This window comes from Schistocerca gregaria, chromosome 6, assembly GCF_023897955.1.
Source record: "Schistocerca gregaria isolate iqSchGreg1 chromosome 6, iqSchGreg1.2, whole genome shotgun sequence".
In the NCBI taxonomy this organism is placed as follows: Eukaryota; Metazoa; Arthropoda; class Insecta; order Orthoptera; family Acrididae; genus Schistocerca; species Schistocerca gregaria.
In genome coordinates, this window is record NC_064925.1 from 283067477 (window position 1) to 283080651 (window position 13175).

Consider the following 13175-nt stretch of genomic DNA (forward strand, 5'->3'; position numbering starts at 1 on the left):
AAACATGGACAGTATCATGGTAACAGATTTTCGAATAAAGGGAAACCTTGTGTTCATCATGTGGCGTGTGAAGGTACAGACCATGAAATACAGGCAAACTCGTCAGTATCGAGAGAAAGACCCATTAGTGATTTGAAGATTAAAATAAAACGTCATGTACAGTTTTTTCAAACCGAACGTGATGTAAATGGTAGGTTAGGTTATATTCTGATAAGATTTACACATACTAACAAGGGTGTCATGTGAATGTGTGTGTGTTGTAAAATATGTGGAGGGCCAATTTACATGAAGACAGTGTGGTATCAAATGGACTGACCAGGAAACTTATCACTAATTGTGCCAGTTGTAAACATACTCATTCATTTTGGAATTCTGGTAAGTGTAAAGATAATTATTTTGAAGGAAATGTTAGGTGGTTTTATGGATTGAGAGTTTTTGGCAAAGGACACAATGCAGCAGAAAGAATGTGAGCCATGATGAATATGCCACACCCACCATGAAAAATCAACAAGTATGCACGATTTATTGGAGCTGCTGCGGAATCAGTTACTGATATGACTGACATACCAGTAGCTTTTTATGACACTTGGCTGAAGCACGGCTACAGTTCTAAGATTTCTGCTGCTCCTGTGACCAGTGTGGATACTGGAAAGGTTATAGATTTCCATATTTTAAACAAAAATTTGTTATAAGTGTAAATCAGGGGATGAAGAAGTGCATATCTGTGACAGAAATTATGAAGGATCAAGCGATGGATTTGTTGAGAATGAAGCAGGCAGTATGGGCTACCTTCTTCCACAGATTGTCAACTGATGAAAAACCAGTACCCCACATTTGCCCCCCCCCCCCCCCCCCCCTGGATCTGATCCATGGTGCAATTACCACAATGCCCAATACTTATACAGTTCAAACAGCCATAAACATTCCATCCCAGCAGTAGATGGGGATATCATAAAACCTATTTATAGACACATAGCAAATCCTGAGTTATTTAAGAAGTGTCTGCATGGTCAGACTCAAAATCCCAGTGAGTCGTTCAGTAATCTTATATGAACTCACTAACCAAAAAATGTTTCTGTTGGAATGAAGACACTAAAGTGGAGGGTCAATGAAACTGTTATTCCTTTTAATGATGGCAACATTGTTAGGGTGAAAATGCTACAGCATATGGGAATTAATCCTGGAGCAAACTGAACCAGGGGACTTGAATGGATGGACAAGGTTTGCATTCATAAAGTAGAGTATGCAGCACAGTTGGCCACTAAGGAGTCCAGAAAGAAGAAACTTTGAAAACAATCAAGACGATGATATACCGTATGATGCAGGATGCTTCTGAGGGACTAAAAATGAAACATTAAGCATATATTACGAGAGTTACAGTCTTCTGAAACTTAAGAAGCTGTTCCCAAAAATTTACATTTTCTGTTGCATTTTACCTTAAATCTCAGAAACTACTTTGAGTAGAGTATTCAAATTTTCAAGGAGTAATAACATACATATCCTGAGTCTACTGAACTAAAGAAGCATAATGTTATATATAACTAAAATTATTTAGAAGAATGTACAAAAAAGTACACAAAATTAAAAAATTAAAAAATTGTATTTCCAAAGCAGTGGGTAAAATGCAATTTTTGTACATCGGTAGACTCCGAATGTACAATTTAATGTCCTGTAAAAGTTTCATGTCAATGGCTACAGTGGTTACTGAAATACAGGGAAGGCAAGTCACTAAATTTAACATTGTCGGGATAGGGCGTTCCAACAGCCCTTAAACATGAAATAGTCTTCTCTACAGTAAATTCAGGAAATGTGTGTATACAATATTTCACAAGTACAGTATCTCGCATGACCTACTGATTACACTTCTCACTTTGGATTCGTCATAGCAAGACTCAGCATATACTTTTAATCTGCTAGCTGTTATGTTTCACTACACATGTTCCTATTTTTATTTATTTATTTATTCATGTTTTTTAATGTTAGGAGTCCCTTGAAATTTGCTGAAGTACCTAGAAAGATTAAGCATAACAAATAACTGACTCAAAGCAAGAGTCATGACTATCTTCATGATATCTAGGCTTGTGGCACCTGACAAATAAATATGCATTGCAAAAGCTAGGATGTTAACTTTGCTAAGCAGTCTATGGGGAACTTCCAATTAAAATTTTTATTCAGATTTAGCCCTAAGAACTTCACATACATTGCATCTGTGATACCCTATATCTCATTCTGACTGAACAAATGACCATATGCATTAGTCTTATTACTTTCTTGGACGAAGAAACAACTTTCCTGAATACAACTTTATAGCACCTGACATACATAACAAAACCAGGGTTTCCATTTGATTTTAACTCATTGCGCAGTTTCCTTTTTTTGGCACCAGAAATTTTTATTCCGGGTGTAATTCACTTAAGTTTACTGTTTACATTCTTTTCCAAAGATCTACAAGGGAAAGTTTCAGTAAAGATATCTAAAAAGCAATTTAAGAATTTTCCACAGTTTATGTAGTGCTCTGCAGACCTGCTTACAGTACTGACTTTACCGTGGAATAAATCCGTATTTCCTTTGCTGAAATTCTGTATGATATACGATTTTGGAGGCTTCAATCTATCTGCCTTTGGGAGCTCAACTGAGAGGCATGATTGATTAATTCAAAGACATCCTCTTCAGTTGCACAAATCACTTATTCAAAACACAACTGGTTTTGGGATGTTAAAATCGCATCTTCAGATGTATAAAACTGTAACATACTAGAAAGGATAGGAGGGAAGAAATAAAATACAACAACTCTGGAAAAACCAGAAGGGCAGACTAATGAAATAAGGCGACTCACTTCTATGTGTCACTGTAATTTAGGCAGAACTAGAAAAAAGAAGAGGGCCTAATAGTGAAATGGACTTAAGAATGTTGTAACTGGATAGGTAGCAAGAAAGAAAGAGAAACCAAAAGAAATTGTGTGAGTACAGTGTTTGTATCTGGTTTCTTTCTCCTTCATCCCAGCTACCCAGAGCTACATTCTTAGATCTGTTCAATTATTACAACTTCTTTTCTCTAGATCCTCATTTGATTCTGTGATTTTAAATGCTTTCTAACTGACCTGACTGCATGTTATGCATTACCAAATACCATAAGTGAGTCATCTTGTTTAATTAGCCTGTTCTTCTGGTTCTTCCAGATATATTTATTATATTTCTGCCTTTTTCCTCTTTGTATGTTAGTTTTATACACCTGACATGGTATTTAAACATCCCAAAACTGGCCGTGGTTTGAATAAATCTTTAGTACAACTGCAGCAGATGTCTTTACATAAATTAATGTTCCTAGGGGGTGACTGAACAAGATAATATTGTCCTTAAAATGTCCTGTATCACAAACAGATATTACATACCAAGTGAGACTGAATAGGTAAATGAAACAACTGTAATTACACAACATAAAATTTTAACTGGGTAAGTGAAACTACTGTAACTGAAATAAAGGAAAAAATAGGGCATTTTGATAGTAGGCCTAAGTTACGAAGTTATCTTGATGGGATTAATAGCAGTACCAGTAGCTACAAGTGTTGAGCAACAGAACTGTGGTCCTCCAGTACTCAGCTTGGGAGAGTAAACATGTTTTGACAACATTGACTAGAAAACATTCTTTGAAACTGTAAAGGTAAATAGGATAAAATACAGGGAGCAAAAGGTTGTCTCCAACTTTTACAGACACCCAACAACCTAGCTCTATTTTGGACAGTAGTGCTTCCTTATGTGCAACAATCGTAACATGAATATAGTCTAGGTATGCCAAACGTAACACACTGCGCCACAGAGTGGTGTATGAAAGTTTTCTTGACAGGATGTCTGTGCATACACAGGCCAGGAGAGAGGGGGTCCTGGAAATTATATAGTATGATGGTTTCAGTGTGCTGTCCCAATGCAGTGATCCATCTCCAGTAGGGCCACTGTGAGGTTCATAGAAGTCAAATCGTTCAGCAGTGGTTTGCACAACAGGCTGACACTGACCTGATCGACTACCTTGATTGAGCACCGAACTTCACTCCCACTGAAAACTTGTGGGCAAAAATTAACTTCCACTTGCCAATACTAGCCCCTGGAACAGGTGCTGGATGCATGTGCAAGTCTTGCTGATAAGATATTTCCAGAGGCTGACTGCCTCCACGTCTCATCAAATGAGGCAGATAACTGATGCAAATGTGGGTGGCTCTCATACTACTGGTTACTGGATTTGCAAAGCTGTCACAGACTAGTGGAGTTATGAAGATCTCCTTGATACCATCAATATGCTAATTTCAACCTGTTTGGTTCTTATGATGTTTCATACCTTTTCAATAGAAAACTCGTTATAAATCTGGATGGCAGGACAAGGATTTCAACTGTCATCATATCAGACGCAACTCCAGTGCCCTACCCACTGCTCCACCTTGCTCGAGAGTGATAAAAGTGTTGGAAAAGGGTACCATTACGTAGGCTACTAGGTTGAAACATCAGGCACTCACCTCTTTATTCAATTCAGCTAGTTCTGTCTCATGTACCTTCTCAGTACTTGCTTGTAGTTTATCTTGCCCCTCATTTTCCACCTCTAAAGACGTAATTACATTCTGTATTCCTTCATTCTCATTTTCTAAATTGGATAACTGTAAACGTAGTCTGTGAATATCATGCCATTGTTCCTGTACAGATAAAAGAAAATAAAAACATATTAAAACAACAAGATATAAAAAAAAAACATGCTGGCTAATTTCAGATGTCAATGATTTTGCAAAGAAAGTAGGTTAATGGCCTCCAATGTAGTCATCACTTCACGCAATGAAATAGGAATATACTAAATCTTTCTTGCCCCAATAAAGGCGTAGGCTCCACCCTCGAAAAATCAAGTGGCTATACAAGCCTTTCACAAACGCACATGGCGTGAAATGGTTAGCATGTGGAAGCGGGCCCAACCCTAAAAAACCTGTCTGAGATGACAGCTGCAGAATTTAAACTCTCTCTCTCTTCATGTTTAACTTGCTTTAATTCAATCTCGCTTACTGTAGCTTGTACAATTATGGTAATATTTAACATTCTAAAGCTTATAAAGTCTAATGAATTGATAAAGTTACGTTACTAACAGGCAAGTTCCGGCGACTATTTTCTGTATTTTGAGATCCTTATACACACTACATATGCCAACTGTGTAACATCAAATTTCCATAGTAACATATTTCAAGCCAAATTATTCTCTAAGGTCATCCGAAGCAATTCACATGAAACAAAAATTTACCTCTATTTCCTGCTAAGAAATAAGTGTCACAACAACACTTAACAACAAAGTTCAAATTTAACAAGCATATCATCATATCATCCAAAGATATTACTAACCGAAGGCATTCATTTACACATCATTGGTATCATCAGAGCCACTTGGAGCTCTGAGATACAGCAATCTGAAAGTGCCCCGACAGATTCAATAATAATGTTGAACCATCAATACACCGACTGCTTGACAGAGCCTATTAAAATATTGTTAATATAGATGAGACATATAAACTTGTAGGAGGCAGGTGACCATGGTCATATCCTACTGTACTTTTTTGGAGTTGAATAGGACACTTTAGCAAAGTCTCTCAGCCTGTAAACAAATGACATTAATAATCAAATTTCTCATGTGACATGTTTCAGATTTATTTCGATAATCCGATATCCAAGTGCACAGTGGGTGACAGGATAGGAGTGATTCTAGATGTATATGTACCACAAGCTGAGTACTCACTAGTGTATCAGCTAATATTACATATACATTTAGTTACGCCAGCATCTTGTGACCATATGTGCACTTCGATACATGGTGAAGTAAATAAATCCGAAATTGCATCACATGAGAAATTTGAATAATAAAGCAATTTTTCACCTTTTGAAATGACGTTTGCTTCTGTGATATTAAGATCAGTGCTAGCTAAATTTATTTTGTTTCGTTCTAATGATTTAAGTTCAAACTGCACCATTTTGATTTCAGTTACACTTACATTCAGTCCACTTTGATGGAACTGGGATTTAATTTTCTCTAAAGTATTTACAACACTTCCCGGAATTCTTTCAGATGCCTCATTTTCAACTAGAACTGATGTCTTGTCAACAAATAAAACTTGATGAGCACCAGTACAAAATGTTAGGTCATTTATGTAGAAATGGAACATGGATGGACACAATATAGAAACATGCAGGGCTCCTTGGCCACTTATTTTCCAGTTTGAGACTTAATTTCATGAATTTGGAGTTGTACTTACTCTTTGTTTCCTATCTGTTGTGACGTGAACATATAATAAAGCAGTGTGTGTGATTCTGTATACATGAATTATGCATAGAAGTAAGGAGTATTTCATGAATCTAAAGCTGTTGTAAGATAAATTATTCCTGTGACTTTTCTGTCCTTGTCTAAAGTCATTGCTTTTTCCTTGTTGGAATCCAAACTGGTTTTTGAAAATTATATGTCACTTACAGTAAAAAACAATTTGAACTTTTTTGCTGCAGTCTTTTCAAACACATGAGAAAGTACCAACCCAGATGAGGTTTTGTTTTTTAAAAGACAAAATTTCATTTTCCACGTCAATTTGAGTGATTTTGCAAACTGTTTCAATGATGTGTTCAGGTTGTATCCAACTTTATGTAATATACATTTTCTTGATAGGATACTATACCTTCATCTTACATCATGACATTTAAGAAGAATTTATTGAAACAATCTGATGTCTTATCAACAGGTTTTATTAGATTAGATGTATTTTCATTCCTATTGATCCATACTGAGGAGGTCCTCCAGGATGTAGAACATGACAGATACATCTACATCTACATCTACATCCATACTCCGCAAGCCACCTGACGGTGTGTGGCGGAGGGTACCCTGAGTACCTCTATCGGTTCTCCCTTCTATTCCAGTCTCGTATTGTACGTGGAAAGAAGGACTGTCGGTATGCTTCTGTGTGGGCTCTAATCTCTCTGATTTTATCCTCATGGTCTCTTCGCGAGATATACGTAGGAGGGAGCAATATACTGCTTGACTCTTCGGTGAAGGTATGTTCTCGAAACTTTAACAAAAGCCCGTACCGAGCTACTGAGCGTCTCTCCTGCAGAGTCTTCCACTGGAGTTTATCTATCATCTCCGTAACGCTTTCGCAATTACTAAATGATCCTGTAACGAAGCGCGCTGCTCTCCGTTGGATCTTCTCTATCTCTTCTATCAACCCTACCTGGTGCGGATCCCACACTGCTGAGCAGTATTCAAGCATTGGGCGAACAAGCGTACTGTAACCTACTTCCTTTGTTGTCGGATTGCATTTCCTTAAGATTCTTCCAATGAATCTCAGTCTGGCATCTGCTTTACCGACGATCAACTTTATATGATCATTCCATTTTAAATCACTCCTAATGAGTACTCCCAGATAATTTATGGAATTAACTACTTCCAGTTGCTGACCTGCTATTTTGTAGCTAAATGATAAGGGACCTATCTTTCTATGTATTCGCATCACATTACACTTGTCTACATTGAGATTCAATTGCCATTCCGTGCAACATGCGTCAATTCGCTGCAGATCCTCCTGCATTTCAGTACAATTTTCCATTGTTGCAACCTCTCGATACACCACAGCATCATCTGCAAAAAGCCTCAGTGAACTTCCGATGTCATCCACCAGGTCATTTATGTATATTGTGAATAGCAACGGTCCTATGACACTCCCCTGCGGCACACCTGAAATCACTCTTACTTCGGAAGACTTCTCTCCATTGAGAATGACATGCTGCGTTCTGTTATCTAGGAACTCCTCAATCCAATCACACAATTGATCTGATAGTCCGTATGCTCTTACTTTGTTCATTAAACGACTGTGGGGAACTGTGTCAAACGCCTTGCGGAAGTCAAGAAACACGGCATCTACCTGGGAACCCGTGTCTAAGGCCCTCTGAGTCTCGTGGACGAATAGCGAGAGCTGGGTTTCACACGACCGTCTTTTTCGAAACCCATGCTGATTCCTACAGAGTAGATTTCTAGTCTCCAGAAAAGACATTATACTCGAATATAATACGTGTTCCAAAATTCTACAACTGATCGACGTTAGAGATATAGGTAACAGATGACAAATAATTACAACGGATACAGATAAGCTAATGTACCTTCCACAGGCCCCAAGTGGAATGATCGTAATTTTTTTTAATGAACACTATATGAAAGAACCATTTTACAAACGATCATTTACGAAGATCGCATTAATGCACTGAATTCAAAATTTAAAAAAGTTTTTATTATTTTTGTAAGGTAATGAACATTTAATAGAACCACCACAATACTGATTTACAACACACACACACACACACACACACACACACACACACACACACACACACACACACACACAAACGAGTTGGCCATCAGTAAATCCTTTAGGCTTCTCTTAAACTGAATTTCATTTGTTGTTAAGCTTTTTATGGCTCCTGGCAAGTTATTGAAAATGTGTGTTCCTGAATAATGTACACCTTTTTGTACAGCAGTAAGTGATTTTAAATCACTAAGAAAATTATTCTTATTTCTAGTACTGATTCCATGAATTGAGCCATTGGTTTGAAAAAGTGATACATTTTTAATGACAAATTTCATTAAGGAATAAATATATTTGGAAGCAGTAGTTAATGTCCCTAGTTCCCTAAACAGGCTTCTGTAGGATAGTCTTGAGTTCACACCATATAACTCTTATCGCACATTTTTGTGCCTGGAAAACATGAACTTGGCTTGATGAATTACACCAAAAAATAATACCATGTCATTATGGAATAAAAGTAAGCATAATATGACAGGTTTTTCATTTTTATATTCCTTATGTCTGAGAAATCGCATTGCAAATAGAAATTTGTTAAGACGCTTCAGCACTTCTGTGGTGTGCTCCTCCCAGTTGATAATAAATTTAAGCTGTAATCCCAAGAATTTAACAGTGTCCACTTCTTCTATCTGTTTGTCATAATATTTTTGTCATAGTATGTTACACATGTACTCGTGGGACACCCCTTACAAGTTCTGAACTGCATGTAGTTTGCTTTTTCAAAGTTTAGTGACGAAGAATTGGCTAGTAACCAGTGATTAATGTCCACAAATATTCTATTAGACTACACTTGATTTGCTATTTATTGCAATGTTTGTATCATCGGCAAACAAAACAAACTTGGCATCTGGGAATGTTATTGATGTAAGTTCATTGACATACACAAGAAAAAAAAAAGGGCCCTCCCCAGATGGAACCTTATGGGACCCCACTCGTAATTGGTTCCCAGTTGGGTGATGCCTGATAGCTTAATACAAGTATCTTTCCTAATAATATCCTTTGTTTCCTGCCAGAGATATAAGATGTGAACCATTTCACACCATTTCCCGTTACACCATTATATTCTAATTTATTTCAAAGGATATTGTGATTTACACAGTGAAATGCCTTTGAAAGGTCACAGAATATACCAGTTGCCTGCTACCTTTTTGTCTAACTAAATTTTCACTGTAATTGTAGATAGCCTTCTCAATACCAGAACAATTTAGAAATCCAAACTGCTACTTTGACAGTATGTTATTTGTGATACAATGGTTACAAAGGCAAATGTACATTACCTTTTCTAAAAATTTTCAGAATGCTGGCAAAAGTGAAATTGGGCGGAAATTTGATGTTATTTCCTTATATCCCTTCCTAAACAGTGGCTTAGCTTCAGTGCATTACAATCGTTCAGGAAACATTCCACTGATTAATGACTGGTTCCACAGATAGCTTAATATGATACTTAACTCAGAATGCATGCAGCTTTACTATATGGTTAAATGATGATGGCGTCCTCTTGGGTAAAATATTCCGTAGGTAAAATAGTCCCCCATTTGCATCACTGGGTGGGGACTACACACGAGGACGTCGTTATCAGGAGAAATAAAACTGGCATTATACAGATCGAAGTGTGGAATGTCAAAACCCGTAATTGGGCAGGTAGGTTAGAAAATTTAAAAAGGATAGATATAGTTGGAATCAGCGAGACTTCTTGTCAGGTGAATACAGGGTTATAAATACACAATCAAATAGGGGTAATGCAGGAGTAGGTTTAATAATGAATAAAAAAAATAGGACTTCGGGTAAGCTACTACAAACAGCATAGTGAATGCATTATTGTGGCCAAGATAGACACGAAGTCCACACCTACTACAGCAGTACAAGTTTATATGCCAACTAGCTCTGCAGATGACGAAGAAATTGAAGAAATGTATGATGAGATAAAAGAAATTATTCAGATAGTGAACGGAGACGAAAATTTAATAGTCATGGGTGACCGGAATTGGATAGTAGGAAAAGGAAAGGAAGAAACGTAGTAGGTGGATATGGACTGGGGGTAAGAAATGAAAAAGGAAGCCGCCAAGTAGAATTTTGCACAGAGCACAACTTAATCATAGCTAACACTTGGTTCAAGAATAAAAAATGAAGGTTGTATACATTGAAGAAACCCGGAGATACTGACAGGTTTCAGATAGATTATATAATGGTAAGACAGAGATTTAGGAACCAGCTTTTAAATTGTAAGACATTTCCAGGGGCAGATGTGGCTTCTGACCACAATCTATTGGTTATGAATTGTAGATTAAAACTGAATAAAGTGCAAAAAAGGTGGCAATTTGAGGAGATGGGACCTGGATAAACTGACTAAACCAGAAGTTGTACAGAGTTTCAGGGAGATCGTAAGAGAACAATTTACAAGAATGGGGGAAAGAAACACAGTAGAAGAAGAATGGGTAGCTTTGAGAGATGAAGTAGTGAAGGCAGCAGAGGATCAAGTAGTTAAAAAAACGAGACCTAGTAGAAATCCTTGGGTAACAGAAGAAATAATGAATTTAATTGATTAAAGGAGAATATAAAAATGCAGTAAATGAAGCAGGCAAAAAGGAATACAAACGTCTCAAAAATGAGAACGACAGGAAGTGCAAAATGGGTAAGCAGGGATGGCTAGAGGACAAATGTAAGGATGTAGAGGCTTATCTCACTAGGGGTATGATAGATACTGCCTACAAGAAAGTTAAAGAGGCCTTTGGAGAAAAGAGAACCACTTATATGAATATCAAGAGCTCAGATGGAAACTCAATTCTAAGCAAAGAAGGGAAAGCAGAAAGATGGAAGGAGTATATAGAGGGTCTATACAAGGGCGATACACTTGAGGGCAATATTATGGAATGGAAGAGGATGCAGATTAAGATGAAATGGGAGATATGATACTGTGTGAAGAGTTTGACAGAGCACTGAAAGACCTAAGTCGAAACAAGGCTCTGCGAGTAGACAGCATTCCATTAGAACTACTTACAGCCTTGGGAGCGGCAGCCCTGAAAAATCTCTACCATCTGGTGAGCAAAATGTATGAGACACGTGAAATACCCACAGACTTCAAGAAGAATATAATAATTCCAATCCCAAAGAAAGCAGGTGTTGACAGATGTGAAAATTACCGAACTATCAGTTTAATAAGCCACGGCTGCAAAATACTAACGCGAATTCTTTACAGACAAATGGAAAAACTGGTAGAAGCCGACCTCGGGGAAGATCAGTTCGAATTCCGTAGAAATGTTGGAACACGTGAGGCAATATTGACCCTGCGGCTTATCTTAGAAGCTAGATTAAGAAAAGACAAACCTATATTTCTCGCATTTGTAGACTTAGAGAAAGCTTTTGACAATGTTGACTGGAATACTCTCTTTCAAATTCTGAAGGTGGCAGGGGTGAAATACAAGGAGCGAAAGGCTATTTACAATTTGTACAGAAACCAGATGGCAGTTATAACAGTCGAGGGACATGAAAGAGAAACAGTGGTTGGGAAGGGTGTGAGACAGGGGTGTAGCCTCTCCCCGATGTTACTCACTCTGTATATTGAGCAAGCAGTAAAGGAAACAAAAGAAAAATTCGGAGTAGGTATTAAAATCCATGGAGAAGAAAAATAAACGTTTTCAGGTTTGCCAATGACATTGTAATTCTGTCAGAGACAGCAAAGGACTTGGAAGAGTAGTTGAACAGAATGGACAGTGTCTTGAAAGGAGGATATAAGATGAATATCAACAAAAACAAAATGAGGATAATGGAATGTATTCGAATTAAATCGGGTGATGCTGCGGGAATTAGATTAGGAAATGAGACGCTTAAAGTAATGAATGAGTTTTGCTATTCGGGGAGCAAAATAACTGATGATGGTCGAAGTCGAGAGGATATAAAATGAAGACTGGCAATGGTAAGCAAAGCGTTTCTGAAGAAGAGCAATTTGTTAACGTCAAGTTTAGATTTAAGTGTCAGGAAGTAGTTTCTGAAAGTATTTGTATGGAGTCTAGCCATGCATGGAAGTGAAACATGGACAATAAATAGTTTGGACAAGAAGAAAATAGAAGCTATGGAAATGTGGTGATACAGAAGAATGCTGAAGATTAGATGGGTAGATCACATAACTAATGAGGAGGTATTGAATAAAATTGGGGAGAAGAGGAGTTTGTGGCACAACTTGACAAGAAGAAAGGATCGGTTGGTAAGACATGTTCAGAGGCATCACGGGACCACCAGTACTGGAGGGCTGAATGGAGGGTAAAAATCGTAGTGTCGCCCTAACTGCCGTCTGCTTCACGTCTGCTGTGCAGCGAGCTACCTTAATTTAAGTATTAACTGTATTTTTCTTACTTGTCACTTCTTCTTCTGCGTGTTTTTGCTTTTAGGAAGCTTTAATAGTCGAGTGCTATTAAGTGTTCCATAGATCTCGTGTTTCTTTTGAATATAGTCAGAGAGTCCCTTTAGTCAGCCATAGTGCTAGTAGTGCTAGTGTTTGTTTTGAATACAGTCCAGAGACAGGTAGTGCTTGTTTTCTACAGGAAGTGGTTAGCAATCACAGTTTAGTCAATAATCAACCGCCATTAGTGAATTAGCAGTCTAGTTAAAAGTTGATTAACACTCTATAGTAAATTGATTTCTTAGGATGGATAGGATGTGTGGCTGCTGTGTACGGACGCAGGAGGAGCTGGCCACTCTTCGCGAACAGCTGAGCGTGTTGATAGCCGCGGTCAGCCGTCTTCAGGCTGCTGCCTCGGAGTGTAGCGGCAGTGGGGAGTCTGGTGCGTCGCAAGGTACACCCCAGGTGTTACATGCTTCA

At 37.8% G+C, this 13175-nt stretch overlaps 1 protein-coding gene across 5 annotated transcripts in view; it reads right to left on the bottom strand.

Moving 5' to 3' along the window:
• Positions 1-13175, bottom strand: part of LOC126278387 (protein Spindly-like) — a 188767-nt gene that overhangs the window by 76461 nt on the left and 99131 nt on the right. For all 5 annotated transcript variants that reach the window (XM_049978480.1, XM_049978485.1, XM_049978484.1 and 2 more), the window contains one exon: positions 4505-4678. In XM_049978480.1, the coding sequence (XP_049834437.1) occupies positions 4505-4678 (174 nt within the window). The remainder of the gene's footprint in view (positions 1-4504; positions 4679-13175) is intronic.